Source organism: Ixodes scapularis, unplaced genomic scaffold (assembly GCF_016920785.2).
Source record: "Ixodes scapularis isolate PalLabHiFi unplaced genomic scaffold, ASM1692078v2 PGA_scaffold3__209_contigs__length_174095766, whole genome shotgun sequence".
In the NCBI taxonomy this organism is placed as follows: domain Eukaryota; kingdom Metazoa; phylum Arthropoda; class Arachnida; order Ixodida; family Ixodidae; genus Ixodes; species Ixodes scapularis.
This window is the reverse complement of record NW_024609868.1, coordinates 144,809,257-144,832,700: the sequence shown is the minus strand read 5'-3', so window position 1 is coordinate 144,832,700 and position 23,444 is coordinate 144,809,257. Positions and strand designations below refer to the sequence as shown.

The following is a 23,444-nucleotide window of genomic DNA, read 5'->3' as shown; positions in this document are numbered from 1 at the left end:
GCCCGGCATTTGCCCAGTTGCCAAGGCCTTGTTTTCACCTCGGCCACAGGGCAAAAAACAAGGACCGGCATTTGCTAGGCCACCGAGGCCTTGATTTCACCTCGGCCATTAAGCAAAGACCGAGGGCCGGCATTTGCCAGGCCACCGAGGTCTCGTTTTCACCTCGGCCATTGGGCAAAAAACAAGGACCGGCATTTGCAAGGCCACCGAGGCCTTGATTTCACCTCGGCCATTAAGCAAAGACCGAGGGCCGGCATTTGCTAGGCCACCGAGGCCTTGTTTTCACCTCGGCCATTGAGCAAAGAACGAGGGCCGGCATCTGCTAGGCCACAAAGGTATATCCGAGCGTCGTTTTCAGCCTGGCCACGGAGCAAATACCGACGCGGCATTAGCCTGGCCACGGATGTATAACCGAGGTCTCGTTTTCACCTCGGCCATTGGGCAAAAAACAAGGGCCGGCATGTGCTAGGCCACCGAGGCCTTGATTTCACCTCGGCCATTAAGCAAAGACCGAGGGCCGGCATTTGCTAGGCCACCGAGGCCTTGATTTCTTCTCGGCTATTGAGCAAAGAACGAGGGCCGGCATCTGCTAGGCCACAAACGTATATCCGAGGGTCGTTTTCAGCCTGGCCATGGAGAAATTACCGACGCGGCATTAGCCTGGCTTTGTTTTCACCTCGGCCATTGAGCAAAAAACAATGTGACATTTGCCTGGCCAGAAAAGGCATAGCCGAAGGTCATTTTCACCTCGGCCATGGGGCAAATAATGCTAGCTGTGGCATTTTCATTGCCACTAAAGGTATAGCAGACGGCAGTTTTCTCCCCAATCTAAAGGCAAAATAACATGCGAGAACAGATGTTTGTGTTTGTAGGTTCATCATGTTGCAGGCAACAATACTCAAGCTCTAGGCATCACTGTAATGCACTCAAGGCACTGGGGTGGATCAGCTAGGAGGCATCCAGATAGAGGTCTTTGTGATCTGAACATCATATGACGCACCCATTCTTATTGAACCTTCATGTTACAGCACCTGCTGCTTCGCTGTGCAAAAAGAAAAAAAGATTGACAAAAACCTACCTAGTTGCAATTGCTCATGATAATCAAAGTCTAGGCTAAATTGCAGTTGCACTAGCTTTCCAAGAACCACCTCCGAAGTCTGGCACAAATGATGTGCATTGTTTCTTGTCTCCCCGTACAAAAAAAATTGGTGTCATTTACAGTGTATGTTATCTACTAGGCAAACAAACAACAAAGAAACAGTTTACCGATTTCACAAGAATATAGTCTCCGAAGGATATATATATTGCCTAGTCCAAAAATTTCAAAGGTGTTGGTGGCCAGGCTGTTGGTTAACTGATCATGAATTCAATGGACACTGGAAGAAAGGGTCATCAGTTCGATTCACTGTCAGATTAAAAGTGCATGTCCCCAGGTTAGTCAATTTATACCAGCAAAAAAAGACACCAATGTGTTGAAATTCGAAATATGTTTGTCCTGTCCGCCTTCTTTGTATAACTCTTTCGTATTTTTGAATCAGGGCTGTTCAAGAAGTATCCAACCTTTGGAAGGAAAAAATACATTTATTTGCCTTGAGGTCTAAAACTCTAATCCCCTTCAAACTACTCCCCTTGGGATAGCACACACTTCAATGTTTGAAAGGCTTAGCTGTTTATTCAGCCAGCTGTTCCGGTGCCCTGGGCCTCTTGTGCCGTAGTTCACATGGTTTCTGAATGAGCCGAAGTCCTATCTTCTTTGATGACTTGGCTGCCTCCAGTTCCACATGGCCCAAGCCTCAGCACATTGCCTGCAAAATGATATGAGAGCAATTCACTTATAGGATCAAGACAAACAAAATTTAATTTAGACTAATAGCTTCTTTTCATGTCACCATTTTGGAACAATGTTTCTACCAAACTAGACAAGCAGAAAATCGAAGAGTTGCCACTCATATGGCTGCATGAAAAAGTATAATCTGCTTGTAACACTGGAATGTGCTTGCCAGAGGCGAGTTACAGCATAATGATGTGCTGTATTACCAATTTCATGTGATCGTTTAAAATCCTCTAAAACTGTGAAACTACGGCACCTGAAAAAAAAGTATATGAAGTATACAACCACTACTATTTGCATTGAGAGCTGCCACTAAATACTGTTTTGTCTGAACTAAAAAAAGTACAGTGGACTCGCAATAATTCAAACTCTGATATTTCGTACTGCCATTAATTCAAACAAATTTAAAAATTTAGTTTTTTCCCTAAATTTTAATGCATCTATAAGCTGTTTAATTCAAACAATGTTTTCGCTCCATTCACACTATTTGTTCATTGCGGAGGGTTAGCCCCGTTGAGTGCGCTTCTCATCGAGCACCTGTGTACTCCGGAAAAGCAATACACGCGAAGCTCGTGGTCATTGCTTTGCCGCAGTATACGGGTGCTAGGTGAGAAGCATGCTCGATGGGACTAACCCATCTCGATTATGCAAGGAGCACTGTTCTGACAATCTGCTTTCATTATTTGTGCTTTGATTTTTCTAAGGGGGATTAAATTCCAGATGAAAGAAAGAATATTTGCATATAGCAAGCAGAGTTATAAATTCCTTCGATTAGGATAGCTGGCCGTTTGTTTAGGTTTAATTTTATGTGAAATCTGTCATTTACATGCCACCCCAATGTAGGCATTGGACTTACAGAGGCCACAGTTCATATATGTAGTTATATTAAAACTAACTGAGCTTAGAAGTGAACAAGGGGAAGGTTGGGAACAACCTTCACAAGTTAAGCTGAATTTTTGTTTAAGCACGGCACAACAGTAGTAAAAGGCTTTGAGAAACTATTCTATATTCAATTAGAAAATATTCGGCCAATATTAATATTTGCTTTAAGCCTCACCATTGTTTTATGTGTGCCCTTTTTTAAATAGGCCTGTGCAGAGGATAGTATAAAAAACTGCTTGGTATATGTAGTTATTGCTATAGCGATTTCATACTTTGCCTCATATCACTTTTCCATAAATTTCCGATAATTCAAACTTCTCATATTTCAAATTAAAGTCTGTGGCTTTCAGGAGTTTGAGTTACTGAGAGTCGAGTGTATTAGAAAATATTTCCGGTCCTCCAAAAACCAAGAACCTGAACATTGACTTCAAGCAACAGCTTTTCTAGCTGCCAAATAAGTAACATGCCACACCAGAAGTGTAAAGCTTCCTTCAGTGACATGAATAGCAACCTTACACAAAAGATGAGCACCAGGTAACTTATGCACAGGAGGCGGCTGTCGCCATGTAGGAAAGTAACACAACTCGCAAACGTCCCACCCCAACCTCCAGGATAGCCTAGGTCTGCTGAAAAGCCTCGTCCATCTATCTTGGAGTCCCCAAGTAGCAGCAATCAAGAAGTCAACTTCCCCTCGAGGCAGACTGCCCTCAAGCCCCTCCCAGTGGCCTTCGTTATACCAGAAGCCCAAGATGGATTACGTTAGTGAAGAGTCCTCTCGCTCGTTGCCTAGGAAAAGGTGAGGAGGAGCATCACCACTCGGAAGGTCTAGGGACCATTAACGCAGCACATCTCTATCTTCTGTTTTGGTTTGATCACATTTACACTGCATTGGAAAACCATAAATGCCTGCAGAAGCAAGTCACTGGATCTTGGAAAAACAGCAGTGGACTGTTTTTCATTATTCCACACTGTTCATTGTTAATTTGTTACACCAGAGACCGCTATTTCACTAGAAATGGCAGTTGGTGGCTGCACTGTCATTGCACAATTAATAAGAGCATGAGTCTCTGGCAATGGAAGTTTCTTTAGTAAAACTGGTGCTCTAAATAATGTTGTGGTTCAAGAAAATGATGATGATGAAGATAAAAATTTAAATAACACTTGAATGTGATGGGTTTTAAAGCCGCAAGCCACATGGTCTTGAGCAGAGGTTGGCGACACCTTTTGTCATAAAAGCACCTTCCAACAAAATATTGATAAACATTAGATCTCTCTAAACAAAAGAGGAAACCATCACTTCATTCTGTGATTTTGGTTTGCTTCAACTTGCAATAATTTTGACATTGCCTTGAAGTTTCACTCTAAAAGAAATTTCTTATGATGAATGTACCGAAGACTGGGCCTCAGCTAAATTTAAATGGAGAGAAAGGTTCTTAATTAAGCGGCACACAACAGAACATATAAAGGGAGATTTTAAGAAACCCTTTCCATGGGTGCACTTCCACTTACAACCATCTCCAAAAGAAAAATATTTTGCTGGACTTTAGTGCCTTCTATAGAAGAGTACGGCTGGGCAATGGATAGAATAACCGACCAATTAATCAAATATTGCTTTAATCTGGATTATTCTGTTTATCCGGTCAACCGGTAAAACTTTGACGAACCAAAAGAAAATCAAAATTAAATGCTTTTACCATAGAGAAATGGCCGAGTACATGCATATGAAGGGCAAAGTTTAGGTGAAATTTTAACCTAAAATAAACTGTAAGGGCAAGATTTGTAACTCCAGACTAGGTGCAGAGGGTTACATGTGCTCTGGCCACTTTAACATATATTGAGTGTCTGTTTAGAACAGCGAGAACAATCAAAGGAAGCCGCTCTTGCCGATGAATATCAACAAACCTCTTTGCCTCATGCAACTCAAGTAATAAACTGCGAGTGTGTCCTCAAACTGTTGTCAACTATGTATTGAAGTTGATTCATAATCAATTTTGTATACTGTTTATCAAACATTCAGCGAAGGCAAACAAAAATATATATAATTTTGAGTATGCATGGAAAGGAATGAGAATGATTAATCTATTAATAATCGGTTAAGGGATGGCAATTATAATGAGGCTTAAATTATAATCAATGCTCAGCCCTACAGTCCAGTCATTGTTGCTAGAAGCTGAAATGACCAAGCGACGACTGACAACAGTGGCACTGCCTTAACAAGAAAACTTCAACTAGCGATAAAAGATAACGTTCAGAAGAGATTGCAGTGGCATGATGCCTGACTCGGCTTGATCATGGTTGAGAACAGCACACCTTGCTGCAGATGTGCTGCTCCTGGCATTGTTTATAGTCACCATTATGTTTGCCTGCTGAGTCATAGGACAAAGTTATTGGGCTGGGACAAAGGCCACCGGCCCAGATAATTGAGGCGCCAACAAGCACGGCTAGGCGATAGCAAAACATAAAGACTCAAATCGAGGTGCTCCTAAACGATGAGAAACAGGCAGAGTGGCATAGCAGTGGCCATGCACTCTTGTCCTCAAACCGCCTCTTATTGCTATTTCAGCATCTCTTGTAGAAGCCCAGCAAGCAGTGGATTTCGGTCATTGCACTAACATTTCAGCTTGCACTGTCCAGGACTCAGCACGACCCCCAACATACTCAAGGACAGAGATACAAAGAAGCAACCTACTAACCTCTGTGTAAATGTGATCAAAGAAACAGGGAATACCCTCGAGCTTATAGCCTAGAAAATAGAAAAGCACCATACACAACATTAACTTCCTAAAAGAGAGGGACATCAAGCCTGGTTCTAGGGAAAAAGATATAGGCTAAAAAAGTTCTTCCACTCACAGTCAAAGCATAGGAAAGACTTATTCACCACAGTTACAAGCTTCAATTTTGTTACTGATTCTTTCAGTATAAATTTGTGGACATTCTCTTGGGTCAAAACGTTTTCAGGACAGATCCATAAAGGGTCACAATTATTCCCTCAAATGTTTTCACAGTTCCAAATACTGACCCCTGTTTTTATGCAATCTTTGCAGCAAATTCTGCAAAAAAAGCAACAAAAAAAACCCACTTGAATAAATGTAATATTTGTGCGCCCTTATGGGATCCTGCTGAAATAGTTTTGACCGAAGGGAATGACTACAAGCATATACTGCAAGAATCAATAATAATAATATTGATAAAGCATAGAAATGCGTTGACTAAGCCCTTTCTGTGTTTCGACTCTGAGTGGAACAGGCGTACAGGGACGTAGCCAGGGAGGGGGAGGGGTGCTTATGGGGCTTCAGCCCCACCCCGAAATCCAGCCGACCCTATAATATTATACACAAACATTTTGACCCCTTACCCCTCTCCGAACCCGAAGTAAAGGACATCCCAGCCACCCCCCTAAAAAGAAAAAAAAAAAAATTCTTGGCTATGCTACTGCTTTTTGCCTGTATTTTTTCGTTAGAAACAAGTTCGATGTCCACCCGTTTTTGGAAACTTGACCTTGTGTATGATGTTTTTGTACTTCCTAGGTTAAAAACTCAAGCTATTCTTCTTTCAACCACATTTATTCAGAGGTTCGTAGGTTGCTTCGTTTCATTTGTTGTCTTGGGGACCTTCGGGGTTGCGTACAGTAGAAGGCTGCAATATCCGGGAACGAATTCCCTTTGTAGGGTGGTTGTAAGCAGGAAAATAATATTTGTAAAGAGTGCCTTTGTGTCTCCCTCTTCAGGGTTGCCTATTTATTTTTAGCCCATTATTTTAGACTTCAGTGTTTGCATCATCCTTCATGAATCCCTACTACTGTATTGGGTGATTCACCTTGTTTAACCTGTGCCAGCTTGCACCTCGGTTTTGTTCTTTAAAGAGACACTAACACGCCCTAAAAGAGACACTAACACGCCCAAGCGATTTAATTTGTGTCAAGAGACTAGCCAGGAAATATTTTACTACACAGCCACGTATATATTTAATAAAGCCAAAAAACTCTGCAGTTCGAAACCGAAAAGACGATGACGACGAATTTGCGTGCACCGTTTGTCGTGCGATTATTTCGCACGACAAACGCTCAATGTCTGCGCTTGAAGATCAATTGGCTGGTATCACAAATGACCGTTCCGAAGTAAAGACCCCCTCATCCGTCGCAACGTTGGTGCATCATGCGTCACCATCGCCCGCAGTACGTCACTGTATTGAATATGATATGCATACGTACTTCCTGTGATCTGTGTAAGATTTTTTTTTTCAATCAGCAGTTTTGCTGGCTTTTGGAGACCACAAAAATGGGGTCCATATTCTTTTTTTTTTTAATGTTGCGTGTGTGCCTTAGATGATGCAAAACTTTGAATATATTTGGTACATACAGTTTAAACCCCAGATAACCATGAAAAAGAGAGTGAATGTGATAGCAAGCAACCAATTCAAGAATGGCTGTTTTTGAGCAGAAACAAACAAATTTGGATCCGCAAGTAATGTTCTGGGTAGTTGGAATATCGTAGGTCATGTTTAAACAAAAACCTCAACAAGCATAAACACCATATCAATGTCCCTTTAATAGATTACGAGTTACATTTCTAGACACAAGCATAAACAATTTTTGTGATTAAGTTGCAAGCACACAGTTAATTCATAGGAATGATGAGAGCATACTTTTGTTCACTAGTGTTGATACTGACTAAATGATAAACCATCATTTAAGACCAAAACAAAAAACGGTGCAAATGTCACAAGAGAACAGACACATAAAGCACAGTGCTATGGTGTGTTCACCTCCACCTCTTTTTACATATTTCCATTCTTTGCTTCTAACCCATTTGTTAATAATTTTTTGTTTGGGATTATTTGTGCTAGGGGTTCACTGTAATGACCCACCTGCCATGGCATTCACTTTAGGCGCAGTCCTCCCTTCTTCAAGGCACCATCCTCGAAGAAGTGCTAGGTGGGCGTCCCTTTCACTCTTGTGATGCAGTTCCTCAGGTTCCCATAGGTTGCAAGCTGCCAGACAAGCCAGCTGAGTCAGGAAAACCAGTCCTAAAACTAAACCTAAAAGAAGACAAGACAAACAGCAAAGCAAGTGGTTAGTCCTTCTTAAATGACTTCTTTCATTTCGCTGGGAACATATGTATAGGTCACACACTAGTGTACATCCAGTGGTATGGCCTAATTTTAAGATGAGCACTCTCTTATATAACTTCAAACTTATCTAGAAAACACTGAATATAATGGGTCAGACATAAAAGTTATTTAAATAACCTGTATGTTTACTCAACATTTCCTTATATTATACACAAACAGTAATGCAGTGTGGGGCTGTGCATTAATTACAAACTTGCAACCGGTTAACAGTTGACATTTATTTAAATAATTGATCAGTTAACGAGTGACTCGGAGGTTTATAAAATTGTTAACATAATTTGAAATTGTGAGTATTACAAAATACAGTTGGAAAATGTAATTGCTGGGATTCCCATATCCTATGCAATGGAGGAACGAAACGTAATAATGAAGCCATTTTTATTTAGTGGTGTGTTTGGCACACAATCAAAGGTCATGGGTTGATGTGGCAGAAGCTGACATCAAATGCCAGCTACTAAGTAATATTGAAGTAATTAAAAAGTGAGATTTGGAATGCAATGCAAATAAGTCATTATCCTCCAACAGGAAACACAACAGCAAATTAATATGGTATAGCCCTTAGACAAGGATGCTGTACAAAGTTACTCCCTGTAATGGCCCACGAGCTCCCCAAATGAATAAAAATAAATAATAGTTCGTAATGACATAATAGGGCAACCTTCCATCAACACAAGTGACGTCAAGACAACTGTTATCGTATGACTGCCACGAAGCACGGACATCCACACAGTAGTCAATATATGCTGTCATTTCACTCAACTCACGCTACGATGCTTGCTAATCATGTCAGCTTCAGCCTGGTCAGGGTGGCACCTATTACAAAATTCAGACTTCACTTTAGTTTATGTCATGAAGAGAGACACACCATATAATAAGTAAAACAACCTTAACTAGAACTTTTAGCAAGGAGGAGGGTGCAATAGCTTATTGTACAGAACGTCTATGAAAAAAATCGAACCCTGGTTTTTGTACCGCAAAAATAAACTAGACTTTGGAGAAAGCTCAAACTCCGTTAGAACATAGCCGCAGCCATTCAAGCGAGATGCTCAAGTTTTAACGCATATCATTACCAGAATAAAAAGTTAGAGGTGGAAAACTGTTTTTGACTATAAGACGCCGTCCCTGAGAAGCAGCAGACAGAATGCCGCTGTTTGTGACAGCATCTCACAGATGGTGCCTCCACCTGCCAAGGGTCAGAGCCATAGATAGGGGAGAGTTTGGCCATCCATTGTCCTCGGTGAACCCATGCGGACCCTTGACTCCTCCCAACGGCATTGACGTTGGCCCTAGCAACCACGTGGCAACGATGAACCCGCTGCACATGACACGCTCCTGACCACCATTTTTGTTCTTATTCCCCGTACGCGTGCATAGGCTACTCTGGAGGTTTACCAGCTCCTTGATTTTCTGAGCTTTTATTTTCAAAGACAAAAATGATTTGTTGCTGCGCCATCGGGTGCTCTAACAGCAGCCATGACGGCTTTCAGTTGTTTATTATTCCGAAAGAAAAAAATGAGGGAAACTCTGGCTAATAAAAATAAAGCGCGACACGTGGACGCCAACAGCTGGTTCCCGACTTTCTGAGGTAAGAATCTTTTCATTTATTCCAAAAACTTTCCACTATGGAAATGATCACTTGTGCCTTGCGTGATCGCATCTACAGCTACGATCACAGACGGTATGAATTTATAAATTACTGTCAATAGCATTGATCTGGTCATATATGCAGTTCAAACTTTGGCTCAACTCAAGAAAAGTGAGACATAATTAGTTCGTTGCAATCAAGATAAGCATGGTGCGATCACTAAAGCTAGGATCTTTGTTTGTTGCATAAAGATATACGAGCACATGAAATTTAAATGAAACAAAACGGCAAAGTTAATTTTAATTATGTGCATTTCTCATGTTCACTATCTGCAACATCTAAGGGGCCCTGGTTATGACAGCCCTGTTTAAACTAGTGACTGCTAAGTAAATTGAAAGTTATAAGTGTCCTGGATTTAATGTACATAAAGCAACTAAGCATGTAAACATTAATTATAGGGCATTATAAGGTAAAATAAATTATATTTTTCTAGGCACTTTCAAGAATCCCAGTTTGAGCAAAATCGCGCAGATGGCTGGATGAAGCTGAAGCAGAAGACTGCCATTTCAACAGTGTTTGCACGTTCTAATCGCAAGAGAAGGAAATCACCAATGATGCGAAATGCTCCATTACCAAAGGTAAGTGTGCCACATAACGGGTGTATTTTTTTTTATTCGTTCACATGTACCCCAAGCAAAATAAATAAGAGTGACATTAGGACACTTTTAATTTTGCCATTTGCTTACCCGACTTGAGGGACATTAAGAACAAAATTGTTTGTGGAGTTAGGCGGCTAAGTGTAGTTAGGCGAAGCAGCTCAGCGGCTCTGCTCCGCAAAGACGCTGAGCAAGCTTGTACAGCGTCCCAATAGACCTTTTTCTAAATTTCCCAAGCACCGAGTGCAGTTACAGGCATTGCACGTGCTGGCGTCTGCAGTAGTAATTGTTCAAAAGCAAAAAGTCTAAAACAAATTTTGCCTTGCACGCACGTTCGTCAAAGCCTTATTATGTTTATTTACTTTGAATCTTTTATAAGAGAAAGGCCAGCGCGCGCGGACCGTAGAATTACACTTCCAGCGTTGTTCTCGATGCTTGGGTAGTTTAGAAAAAGGTCTAATGGGACGCTGTCTGCTTTTGTGTGCTATCAATACCCGGCCGATTCAGTCAAGGCAATCCGCTCTCCAAAGACGTTGCCATGCCGACAATTATTGCGTTCATTTAGGCTTAGTAATGGCCAGAATCAAAAGACTATAAGAAAATGCGGCGAGGTCATTGCTCATGCTTTGCGATTTAAGTAAGGTAAGGCAAAGTGAAAGCCTCCCGCACCATTTGTTGCTGACTAACGCGCCCGATATTAAAGCTACAACGACACATTAGTTCCAAAGCGAGCGGCACTCACTCACCGGGGCACCGCCATGTTTCCCCGCATCTTTACCGAGCCAGTCACGTGATATAATAATCCCTCTCCTAGGTACTGCGGCAAACTTTAGCCGCTGTTAGCGCTTTGAGCAAACGGGCCCAGACTATGTTGTTCACGCGTTAACTGCAGTTTAAGGAACGCTGAACTCATAAACGACGAGGCAGGCAAAGAAAACATCTAGATGCTATACACATAGAGGAGAGCAAGGTAAGCAGCTGTGCAAGCAATTATAACAGAATACTGCTAAAACTAAACACCAACAACCAAAGACAGAAAAAAATAAAAACATCCAGGAAAACAACTGGAAGCTAGAAGCAGAACATAAAATAGAAAAATTTGCATCAAAATTGGAGAAAAAAATTACAAAAGACAACACATATGAAGAACTAATGAGCCTAATTACCCAAACAGCCAAAGAACAAGTGGAAAAAACCAGGAAAGGGAAACAATAAAACCGAAGGCCCTGGTTCGACAGGAGGTAAAGGAGGCAATTGGGAAGACAAGAGATCAACAGGCAGCACAGGTGGGCACAACGAAAAGGCTACACCCAAGACTACCTGTGGGAATGTTTTGAAGAACAAAGAGTTCGAGTGAAGGCACTATACCCCGTTTCACCTCATGTTGTACCGCAGCGAAGGCTAGAAGTGTGAGCTCATAGCGTTGGCAGCTGCCCTTGGTGCACGAGAGCTTGTGCCGCCGAGGTGTGCCATTGAGCAAGGAGCTCGCGCTTGTAGCCTTTCCTGCGGTACAACACAAGGTGAAACAAAGTATAGTGGCCACAAAAATTCAACAGTTCTGCAGAAAGACAGAGGAAGACATACTGAAAAAGGGGAAAAAATCTAACGAGACATTCTGGAGACAAATTACTACAATGCATGCAGAAAAACAGAAAGAACAGACACGTATGCTGCAAAGAGGGGGCAAAGACCTGAAAGAAAAATGCGAAATAGAAGAATGGATGACTGAGTACTTCTTACAGCAACAACAAAAAACTGAAGCAAACCCCGGAAGAGACATAGTCAAAAAGAAACTTTGGGAAAACGCAAAATACAGAAGCATTCCATACTAGATCCTATAACCACGGGGGAAATGAAGAGGCAAATAAGACGACTGAAAAACAAGAAGGCAACCGGTATGGATGATATTCCGAACGAGTTCCTGAAGGCAATTAAAAAAGAGGCAGCAAACAACCTCAGAACATGTTTTAATGAACGCCTGGTGTCAACAGAAATACCGTAAGTGTGGAAACAGGCAAGAGTAAAGCTCCTATATAAAGGGAAACAAGCAGACCCAAAAGACCTCAATGCCTATTGACCAATCGCAATAATCAGCAGTCTGCAAATTATTTGCAAGCATAATAAACCACAGGCTACAGATCTTGTATGATAAAAACAACTTTTTCGTAGAAGCTCAAAATGGCTTTCGGCAAAACAGAAGAACAAGCGATAACCTATTTACGTTAATCCCAAGCCATAGAAATGAAAAACATCCAAAACTCCCAGTTGTTCCTGGGATTCCTAGACCTAGAGAAAGCATATGATGCAGTACCACACCGAAGATTATGGGATAAGATGTAGAAAAGCGGACTCGAAAAGGAAAGTGTCGAACACCTGAAGAGCTTGTACAGGGGTTGCGAGGCCTGGTACACATTAGAAAACTACAAATCAAAACCAGCACCAATAAGTATTGGACTGAGACAGGAGCGTCCCCTATCGCCAACACTGTTTAATGTGTACACAAACGACCTTCTCAAACATCTCAAACATCTGGAGGAGGAAGGGGCAGGGTTGGGCTTGAGCACTACGACCAAGGACGGACAGGAAGAATACACGCGCATCCCATGCCTGGCCTTTGCGAATGATGTGGTGCTCCTCGCAGAGTCCTCAACCGATATGCAGCACATGATTGACATCTGCACAGGGGTGGCAGCGAGGGACAACCTGAAATTTAATGCAGGAAGAACGCAGTGGATGGGCTCCAACGTGAATTTGGACACCAGCTTTTACCTACAAAATTAAACAGTACAGAAAACAACAGCCTACAATTACCTTGGTGTAACAATAACGCACAGCAAGGACTACCTGACCAAAGAGGAAAAAAACGTAATTAAAAAATCAAACAAACTGAAGGGGGTGGTGTGGCATCTCGCCAGGCACTCATACAATAGACACTCTATTGGGAGGCTACTATGGAAATCCCTTGCAGTCCGAGCAGTGACTTACGCGAATGATGCGCTTACATACAGCGAGACAGTGGTAAAGTGTCTGGATCGACATCAATACAGACTGGGGAGATGGCTGCTGAGCTGCACAGCAAACGCAGCGGTAACCGGGGAAATGGGATGTCTACCCACGAGATACGAGAGGACAGGTCGAAGCTTGCATACATGGGCAGACTAAAGTTCCTTCCCCAGGAGAGCTACGCCAGAAGGATGTACTACCACATCCGATATCAGGGGCCCAAGACAGGCTGGATGAAGAGAATAAAGACCATAGATTCTAAGTACGGTGGGGGCACAACAAGACATCTGGTGACGACGGAACAGGAGTGGGCGAGGACAATACGGGCAGTGGTGACACGGGCCGGAATAGAGGACTGGAGAAGGACAATGCAGAGGATACTCAGCCTCCAACTGTACAGGAAACACAAGAAGGAACCAGCGCCCTATCCACACTAGCAGGGAGACCGAGCCAGCGCGCTGCTGTTCCAGGCTCGAACGGGCTCCCTACTGACCCAGAGACGCAGATTTGAGCTCTATGGAGAAGATCCAAACTGCGAGCTCTGTGGCGGCGACGAGGAGACTGTCGAACACATCTTGGGACAACGCAGTAGCATCGACCATAAAGGGCAAAGCGCGTTGTAGTGCGGTATAGCACAGGCCCTTGGCTACGGAGAAAAGGCCGAGGAGGGCAGCGACGACGACAGTGACCGTAAAAATTACACGCCACATGGGGACATGAATCATCCGACGGAGGCAACAAAACGCCGCCTCGTGGCGTGAGAGGGACTTTGCCGAATCGCAAAACCCCTTGCCTAGAGCGGAACGCCTGAACTGTGGCCTGAACAACCTCAACAATGCACATCCCCCCCCCCCCCCACCCCCACCCCCCCTTGCCGCCCTACCACGCACACGCCCGCTGTCGCACAAGCCGTCTCGCTAGCAGACGGACGGAAGAGCGCAGTGGCGCAGCGAGCGCAAGAGAGAATTTATCTCGGCCTCAGGGTGCGCCGTGCGTGCGGAGCAAGGCGACGGGCGGCGCAGGTCGGAGCGCTGTTTCAGCTCATTTTGTCCGCGATAGTACAGGTTGAGAAGTTGAAAACAGATCACCCCGTTATCATGTCGCTAGTACCACGGCAGAACTTCAAAATGAAATATTAACGATAAACTCGCGGATACCATAAGAACCCCAAAATATCGCCGTGAGAATGCAATTGAATGAGGGCACTCTGGGCACAGGGTATTTTTAAAGAGCGAAAGCAATCCGCGAAACCACGAAAGAGACAGTCAGACATATGTGGTCGCTCCCATCAAATGTAAACAATAAAAGGTTTCTATATTCACTTACCAGGTTCCCGAACAAATAACAAGTGTTCGAAAGAATGTTGCAGATAATATCTCACCTTTAAATCCGTCAACACGTCCAAACGACACGTCCAGATGAAACTGCGAGTCTGCGACGCCTTTGAAAAGATGGATTGTCTTGGCCGGCCGGTTTAACGGTTTTACCGGTTTTACTTCAAAGCGCTGCCCATGCAAAGAAACCGAAACTATACTTGAGGTAGTTTCGGTATAGATTCCGGCAGGTTTGAAAGATCAAGGAACGAAAGTAAACCCTGAGACAATGATAAACAAAATAACAGACAAAACAACTTGCCCTCTCCGTTATTTTATTTCTCCTTGTCTCAGGGTTTAGATTACGTTAAAAAAAATTAAATGCATTTTTTACGTGCGTTGTGTGTGTGTGTAGGTGTGAACGCGAGAGTCCGTGTGCGTGCCTCTGCGGATGCGATTGCGTGTGCAACACTGGTGTGTGCAGGCGTGCATGCGTCTGTGTACATGTGTGCGCGGGAGCGCGCGCGTGTATGCCACGTCCCTGTGCGCGTGCGTGTATGTGTGCGTGCGTGTGCATGTCTGCATGAATGTGCGTCTGTGTGTGTGCTTGCGCGCTCGCGTGTGCGTGCGTCTGTGTCTGTGTGCGTTTCATTTTGTTAGCCCTGGACATTGGTGACATAATTTTTTTTTAGAAAGGGGGGGGGGGGGGGGGGGTCCGTATGCCGCAACCTACCGCCACATTTTTGGGGGGTATTGGGGGGATTCCCCTGGCTACGCCACTGGCCCTGGATGTAAAACAAAATGTAATTTGTGTAGCTAAAAAGCGGCAGAATATTAACAGTAGCGGTCAGGTGTGCCTCCGGAGACTTTCAAACTTCGTTTAAAAATAGGGTGTAAAAAGAAAACAAAAAGTCATTTTGGGAACAAACTACGGCCAACCTACTTCAAAAAGTGCAAAAAAAAAAAAAAAAAAGAACTTTTAAATTTTTGCAGTGAAGACAAAGGCACCGGCACGAGCGCGTGGCTTTAGAAAGTGCCTCTTAGGAACGAGTGCTCGTACAAACAAAAGCACACTACTGAGCGATGCTCACGCGCCTCTCTGCGCCTTTGTCTTTACTGCAGACATTTCTGAGATGGAGTATAGTTAGAATTTCCAGCGCCTTTGGGATGATAGCATCAGTGTCCCGAAATACTGTGACGTCATCTTGGCTGCAAGCCATGCTCACGAAATCCCTATTTCTATACTGAAAGCATTTATGAAAATAAATATCCTTTGCATTTAAAAATATCTTTAAGGGCACACATTGCACTTCGGGCATACTGTGAATTAGAGTAGCTCGTCTTTATATTTATTCATTTTCATTAATTCATTTATATTGGTTGTTGAAGTGCTACAAATATTTATTTTGGAAAATGTGACGAAGCCATAGCATAAAAAAACAATAAATTTTGCACAAAAATGCACAAAAAATAAATAAATGCAGGCACAGTTTGTACTACGCGACGAAGGGATAGCACAATTGTTAAAAAAAGCACAAATAAAAAAATAAAGGCAGAGTTTGTACTAAAACAAAAGAAAGCGTCATTTCCAATCTCCCTTTCAAATCACGATTCCAGAGATGCTACTAGTGTTTCCGAAAGCGTTATTTATTTTTTTTTTCTCCACCTGGTTTCCGAAACCGAAACCAAAAGTATTCAGAATTTACAGTAGCACCAAAACAATTTTGCACAAAAGCGGTCACTCCAAAAATATTGTCGCAGGCGCGTTAAAAAAAAAGTCTTTGTTTATACGACGTGTAAAAGAAAAAGTAAAAAAGAAAAAAAAAGAGCATTTAAAGTTTTGCGTTTGTGACCACCACTTGCTCCGTAGTTCCAGATGGTCTGGCACAGTCTGGCATACGAATGGGAACCGCGCCGTCGTCGACGTCGCTCTGTGGTTTGCGTTCATTTCTACCTTTAAACCGATTCCTTTAGGTTTTTTTTTCTTTTTTCTTTTACAGGTACTTTGTCAAGAGTAACAAACGATATCTGGGAGACGCTGATGGACGCTGCGTCTAGTCAACGACCGTAGGTTGTGCACGGCTGCCGGAGCACCTTCGGGAAACGCTAACCGCCGGTAAGCAAGTGTTTCTCTTTTAAATTGATTCGATAGCGTGTTGATTGAACATATTTGAAGGGATATCCAGCTAGTTTTCGTTGTAGATTCAAAGTTTGAAGTGAGACGCATGCCGAAATGACAGAGACGAGCTTAGAGCATCGCCGCCGGGCGTGTCACGTCCGAATAGATAACTGTCGAGCCAGTCCATCCAGGCTGTCCCTATTCGCACTCCGAGTGCGGATAGTGGGCGCGTTAAGTCGGCGCTTCTTTACTTCTACTCCGACGCTCCGAGTTTCATACTCCGAGCGCAGCAACTAAACGGCGCATAGCGTACAAGAGCGCGATACATAGAGTTATTATAATGTACGCTAGAGGTTCAACTGGCGCTAGTGTCTATGCGACTTCCGGGAGGCAAATTGAAGCAGACAGCAACCAGTCTACTTTTGCGGTGCTCCTGTGCATTCCTATGGGAAAACGCGCCTGTATTTTGTCTCTTCGACGAAAAATAACATAAATAACTTTTGTTATTTCGGTTGTACCGGATAGTATGTACCTTTATTAATATTGTGAAAGTGTAATTGATTTAGTTACACCATTATTCTTTACCACTGAACGATATTAAACTTCGTTATATTTCAGGGCCAAACCTGTGTTCCATGGCTGGTATGTAAAAATAAGCGACGATTCTATGGAAAATAACAATCGAAAGGGATGTAGAGTGCGTTCAAGGTTCGCTGGCATCCCGGTGGCGCTTATATATTGGTAATAGGCCCGTTATGTCACTATATGAAAATGACTCCGTCGTGCATTTTTACGATCTGTTAAAAAAATAAAGTATGTGGGCTACGAAAGATGTCTTTTTATTATTTCCTATGTCGGGCAGTTTTAATCGGGCACCTGTTCTCTGGCTTCTTCCTATTTGCAAAGATTTGGAGGGTGCGGGTGATGATTTGAACCCAAAACAAGCATCTTCGCACATATTCATGAGCAGAAAGAATAAAGCAGTAATTATTTATTGCAAATCTGACTATATTACGTGGCTTTCAATTTATTTTTGATCGTCTGCATGCACAAGGAGTTACTTATCCAGTGTTACTACGTAGTTCTTGCCGTCTCTCTTGGTTTTCCAGATGTCTTTCTTTCGTTTGGCACGTGTGTCCCTCACGCTGGAAAGCGCCGACGCCGTGTTCGCGCTAACAGTGTCCGACAATGCACATAAATACGCGTACGAAGCGGTTTTAGCACCGTTTTTCGTGCCATGAATTTTAAATAAAAACACTGTAACTGACCAATTATTTCGTCTGCGTGACTGAGAAATGTTCCAATGTGCCTTGTACGTGCAAATAATTCGTGATATTTGCCCTTATAATCGAGCGCAGAGAGAAAATGCACTCGCTTTTTCCCATAGAAATGCATTACCGGAAGTCCATTTCGGACTGGTTGCTGTCTGCTTCAATTTGCAGCAGCACACTAGCGCCAGTTGAACCTCTAGCGTACATTATAATAACTCTATGGCGCGATACACCGAGGCTGCGTTCCAAACCTACTCGAATGGATCCGAGTTACACTGGCCGATTATGTCACGTGACAACAAAAATAGAGAAACGCTGGACGCGGGTAGGTTTTCGATAACCACCTTTACCCTAGAGTTAGATCGGTAGATCGAGTAAGCTCCTTCCGACCGTGAATACGGGTGGCAGAAGCCGAAAATATTTCGAAGATAAATAATTAGGCCCGTGTGGAGCCGCAGACTCTAAAGCAAAAGAGACTGCAACGTATGAAGTTTCTACGAACGTTTTAATATTCCTGAAAGGTTTTAAGACCCGTTTTGTGCACATATCTGGAAGGTTACCATGGCCGATCTACAGGGTGAAACAAGGAGACGCCAGGCTCTAATTGAAAAATTCGGTCTCTTATAGCGAGTTCGTTTCGCACGCACTGGCACCGTTCGAGTTCTCTAACAGAAGGCATCGCACTCACAGAGTGTTGCACGGAAAACTGGACTCAAACGAACTTGCCAAATGCACCGAGTGCAGAAGACTGATGCTGCCGCCATCTATGTTGTAGAAAAGGCACCGACTTCAAACCGAAACTAGCGCCTTTCTGTTCCGAGCATAGAGGTTCTGAGTGATGCGTGGGAATGCGAGAATGCAGTTGCTACCAACGTTTATCTACTAACGTTGGCAACTGCAGCCTGTAGTTTATAGTTGCAATGCCTTCAAGCAGCTCGGCTGCCGTAGAGCTAGTTACAGACGGCGTAAATTTCCGCAACCAGCTGTCTACAAAGCAGCTGGTTGCGATCTTTCAATTCTTATAACCGTTTACACTGAAGAAAACTAATGATGCTGTCCGAGCAGAAGCTTGATCCGTTTGAGCATGGTATTATGCGTGAACCACTGAAAGGGTACGGCTTAAAACTAGCCTGTTAGAATATCCAGCGAAACTGGGATTTTTGATTTAAATCGTCACTATAGGTGGATTAGATATTAGCTTTGGTGAGGGCGTCGAGAACGAGAGCTTTCTCGAACAAAATACGACGGGGCAAGTTAGCTGCTTAGGTAAATGTTAAACATGATGATGTTGCCCAATCCTCGGGTAAAGTCACCATCTTTAGCTTTCTCTGATGCTTATTGGGTAGTCAGAGGGGGAGTTTTATCGACAAATGTTCAATTTTTCACCCGCACACGGATGGTGATAGAAATCTCGAGGGCCGCTGTTGCGTTTGTTCTGAGCATTTCTTTACACACTGGTATATTTCAGCGTTTTTACGGCAACAGAGTGATTTAAAACCTGCAAATGAATCACGGGTTGTCAATTGCTTCCTTTGTGAAATAGCAGGCGCTCACAATTCAAGTTCGCGTTTCATTTCGTTGCCCGCGGGACATGATTTCTATCAGAAAATCTACTTTTTTTTTTTTCCGTAGAATAGATTGTTGGGCTAGTTGGTTTTAGAATTTGGAATACATTTTAGCGCTCAAAAAACAGGGACAAAGAGGCGAGAAACAGACAGCACAGTGCACTTTTGGAATACATTTTAGCGCTCAAAAAACGGGGACAAAGAGGCGAGAAACAGACAGCACTGTGCGTCTGTTTCTCGCCTCTTTTTTTTCTGTTCGGTTCCGCCACATATCGTAGGAGACGAACCCTCGTCGTCTGCTCCCGCTCCTCGCCGGCCCCGCCGGAGCGAGGCATGACGGGATTGCATTTTGGCGCACTCCCGGTTTTCTCGGTGCAGCGAGCGCATGCACGCGTGGGGTGTCAGCGATGAAACGAACTCGGAGAGTGCAACCACTCGTGGAGCGCCGGCCGAAACGAACCCGTTCCTTGCTGCGAGTGGGCACGCGTGGGCACGAGTGCCGTGAAACGAACTCGCTGTTAACCTATCGCGCTACGACTTTGTGCAGCGTTGCCCACAGATGGTGCATTTTTTTTGTAAAATTTGAAAAGAGCGAACTTACCTGAAGAAAAAGTAAAGAAAGAAAAAGGCTTAGCTCCTATGGAAACGCAGCGTAGCCACCGGTCTTCAAACAACACGGTGCCATTTCGCACGGGCCACAAGAGATGGCGCAAGCGGTCGTGACGCCAACTGCCGCCAACGAACGAGCAGACGACGCAGACAGGAACTGCAGTTCCTTGTTGTTACCGCACTTGTTTTTGTTTCTGCGATTGTCGCCGCCCGCGGAACGCGCTCCGCTTTTGAGTCGAAAAGATTGTCTGCTTGAGGCGCTGGCTCTCGGCGCCGTTTGCTCGTTCGTTGGCGGCGTTCGTTGCGCCATCTCTTGTGACCCGTGCGAAACGGCGCCGTGTTGTTTGAAGACCGGTGGCGTCGCTGCGTTTCCATAGGAGCTAAGCCTTTTTCTTTCTTTACTTTTTCCTCAGGTAAGTTCGCTCTTTGCAAATTTTACAAAAAAAGTGCACCATCTGTGGGCAACGCTGCACAAAGTCGTGGCGCGATAGGTTAAGAAACCGAATTTTCCGGTCGATTTAAAGAGCCTGGTGTCTCCTTGTTTCACCCTGTATTTATAGGGCGTATTTACTGGCGGCCATAGCTATGTGCGCGACTGCTGAGCCTGTGCTGACGGCGTGCTTCCATAGTTCTTTCGCCACGTGCGTTTCGCACCACCAAGATTGCCGGTCTTAGGAGCCTATTAACGTGAGCTCGTTCCGAGCATGCGCTCTAAACATCGCCCTCAAATATGGCGTCCAGTGAATACTCCCTATTGACCATGCATGCTGTTACGATTTCAATTAAAGAAAACATTCTTGAACCGGCTCGTCGACGCAGGAAACCCCCAAATTTGTCAGATTCCCTGGTTCCGTCCGTTCCGTCTCGCAGCGAGACGGAAGCACGCCGATACCGGCGCACCGTTGTTCAATTGCACGTCAATTCGTTTTTAGGCGGTATGCATGGAGCAAACCTTTCCCGCAACGCTAACTGGTGTTTCGGCTTTCCAATCTAAGTAGTGATGGGACGAATCACTGGAGATTCGGATTCGGTCGGATTCGGAAATTTCCGAACTTCCCGTGACGAATATTCGGCAGATTCGGAGATTCGTCAGGTTCGTTGCTGGTTGCAGACGGCACTATGAACCTTGTCATAAACCTCGCCAATGCGGTCAGTTGTGTTCCAGATTTCGTCTTGCTTACTTCAACTTATGGTATGTACTGTACTGTCATTCTAAATCCTGGCACGCACCCAGGTCCAGCTGAGCTGATCGGTGTGGTTGGCGTAGGCCTAACAAATGCACGGTTTTGGTTTCTGTGCGGTTTCGAGGGGATCGGTAAAATGTAGCGAAATGCTGTCTATTATACATAATGTGGCGCAACGCTCAATAAATATATTCAGGCAAGGAAATGATTCGTCTCCTTTTCTAGAGCTAGCTGCGTAAAACGCGAGAGCGATGAAAAGTGTTGCTCGTCCCAGCTTCGACCGCGTACGGCACCGGCGAAGAAAAACGTCACACTGGCACTGTCGTTTCTTCGTCTCGGCAGCAAGTATTGTATACTAGAACTTTATTTGATGAAAAAGAAACAACATGGGGGTGTCTAGCGCAACTTTATTGTTCAGGAACAAACACTAATTAAGATATCATTAACTAGAAAGGTACAAATACTCCTTCCGCCGTACATAGTATGGCGCAAGGACTTTTAGATTGTTTCCCGTGTTTCGATAACAATACCGCAGTGGACACACGTTAAAGATAATCGAATCGAACATACTTACATATGTGTGGTGTGGTCTACTGGTGCTACTATGACCGTAATTATGGGCACGAGATGTGTTCCTGCCGAACTGCACGTACGGCATCAATCTCTTGTGGGGGGGGGGGACTGCTGCGAACCTCGGACGAGCGCGGTCGACGTCTCTGGTAACCCCGGAGTATGAGAACTTGATCTTCACGTAAACATCGGCTCGCTCCGTCGACCCGCCGCTGCACCGGCTGCACGTCCGCTGAATCCCGCCGGGCTGGGGCGGCCACACCCAGCCTGACGAGATCCACGGGGAACTTTTCATGCTTGCGTTTCGCTGGAAGGGCAGCCGCGGTTGTCACTGCCATGGCCCCGCCGACAACGCCGGAGGTCCCTGGTCCACAACCGGCTGTCGCCGAACCGCCCAAGCCACTCGGGCGATGAAAACATGCGCTTGTATGCTTGTATTTCGACGTGCACCAAGCATGCCTATTTTGGTCGTAATCCGAAACCGAAACCAATGTTCCCGCGATGCCTGGTTTCCATTCTCGACAAACATCCAAAATATTATAAACAAAGCGGAGCATTTTATTAATTACTATGATATTATATTACAACATTATTTTGTGCACTTTGTAGAATTTAGTGAATTTAGTATCACGAAAAGTTGAAACACTCATCAACGTGATCTGGCAACCATGGCAACGCTTTGAATATTTCCGAACTTTTCCGAATCGCTTGAGATTCGGCTACTTTTCCGAATATTTCCGAATCTTCAGATTTGGCTCCAGTCAACTTTCCTCGCCGGGGCCTGGACCTGGTGGTGTAGGGATGGGCGCGTCCTGGTCCGGATGGGGATGACCGATGACGGTGGTCGCCCGATGACAGCCCCCCGGGAAGTTGATACTAATAAAAAAAAGGACTAAAAGTTGTTCGATCCCGCTGAACACATTGCGACGTTGGTTGGCTTTACAGTGACCAGTGTGGCCACGTTTATTATGAAACAAAACAACTCAACAGTGAGTTAAAAATCCCAAAATTAAACCCCATACTTTTGTTCCCAGTCTCCCAAAATCGAATCGAAGCCAAATCTGCAGAATCCCTCTCGGGGATCCTTTTGTAGCCTCGTAGGGGCCTCCTTTCCCCTCAGGCTCCAACCAATCCCTTCAAATTTCACCACTCCCACGTGGTACGCTGTTCTCCAATGGTCAACAAGCTGTCAGCCTAGCACTTCCAACGGCCAAATCCAAATTCTTTCTAGAATCAACCCCTGCATTTTACGCAGACGGGCTGGCGCCAACAGCTAAATTATTACAACGGGTAAAAAGCGACAATTTGATACTAAGTGGCAAAAACCTCTATGTACAGGCACATTCGGCTAAAAGCTACAAGCCTCCAAGCGCGGGCTGTCCCGCTCCCGGTCCGAGCAGGCTTCCGAAACCCGAGACGCTTCTTAACGACCGCGGGGGGAACCGCTCCCGCGTCGCGGCCGCTCTGGCCCCGCCGACACAAACATAGAAAGCTAAAAAAAACAATGCCGACGCAACTCTGGAAAGATAAACTTTCCTAACAAAAATCACCTTAACTAATAAGCAGGATTTTTACAAACTTAACAGCTCCGAATCTCGATTCGGATAAAGATTCGTCCCATCACTAAATCTATGTATCATTATTCGCTGCGGCTGGGCTAAGCATTCTAAGCAGGGCAGCGGTCTGACTGTCCTTTCATCACAACTGTTCTGTCGCTGAGCTATCA

The 23,444-nt window shown here is 44.4% G+C and overlaps 1 protein-coding gene and 1 long non-coding RNA gene across 22 annotated transcripts in view; one reads left to right on the top strand and one right to left on the bottom strand.

Annotated features, from left to right (window-relative positions):
- Nucleotides 1-1,561: 1,561 nt before the first annotated feature.
- Nucleotides 1,562-21,928, bottom strand: LOC115321801. Of its 15 annotated transcripts, XM_029982071.4 has the most exons (6): nucleotides 21,723-21,928; nucleotides 14,469-14,592; nucleotides 12,692-12,787; nucleotides 8,604-8,656; nucleotides 7,580-7,750; nucleotides 1,562-1,805 (listed from the first exon to the last, which is right to left on the bottom strand). In XM_029982071.4, the coding sequence occupies exons 3-6, from the start codon at nucleotides 12,757-12,759 to the stop codon at nucleotides 1,717-1,719; spliced, it is 381 nt and encodes a 126-aa protein (XP_029837931.2). In that variant the 5' UTR covers nucleotides 12,760-12,787; nucleotides 14,469-14,592; nucleotides 21,723-21,928; the 3' UTR covers nucleotides 1,562-1,716. The 15 variants fall into 15 exon arrangements, 5 of the variants coding, with proteins under 5 accessions (XP_029837931.2, XP_040078280.1, XP_040078282.1 ...); XR_006078129.1 differs by lacking the exon at nucleotides 12,692-12,787; XR_006078128.1 differs by lacking the exon at nucleotides 12,692-12,787 and having other exon boundaries at nucleotides 7,580-7,738.
- LOC120850036 overlaps nucleotides 9,981-23,444 on the top strand; it is a 75,019-nt gene continuing 61,555 nt past the window's right edge. For 5 of the 7 annotated variants that reach the window (XR_005718055.3, XR_005718053.3, XR_005718051.3 and 2 more), the window contains exon 1: nucleotides 16,285-16,516. This is a non-coding gene — a long non-coding RNA (uncharacterized LOC120850036). Of the gene's footprint in view, nucleotides 10,067-16,281; nucleotides 16,517-23,444 lie in introns of those variants that run through there. The other 2 variants (XR_006078130.1, XR_006078131.1) reach the window with 2 other exon arrangements.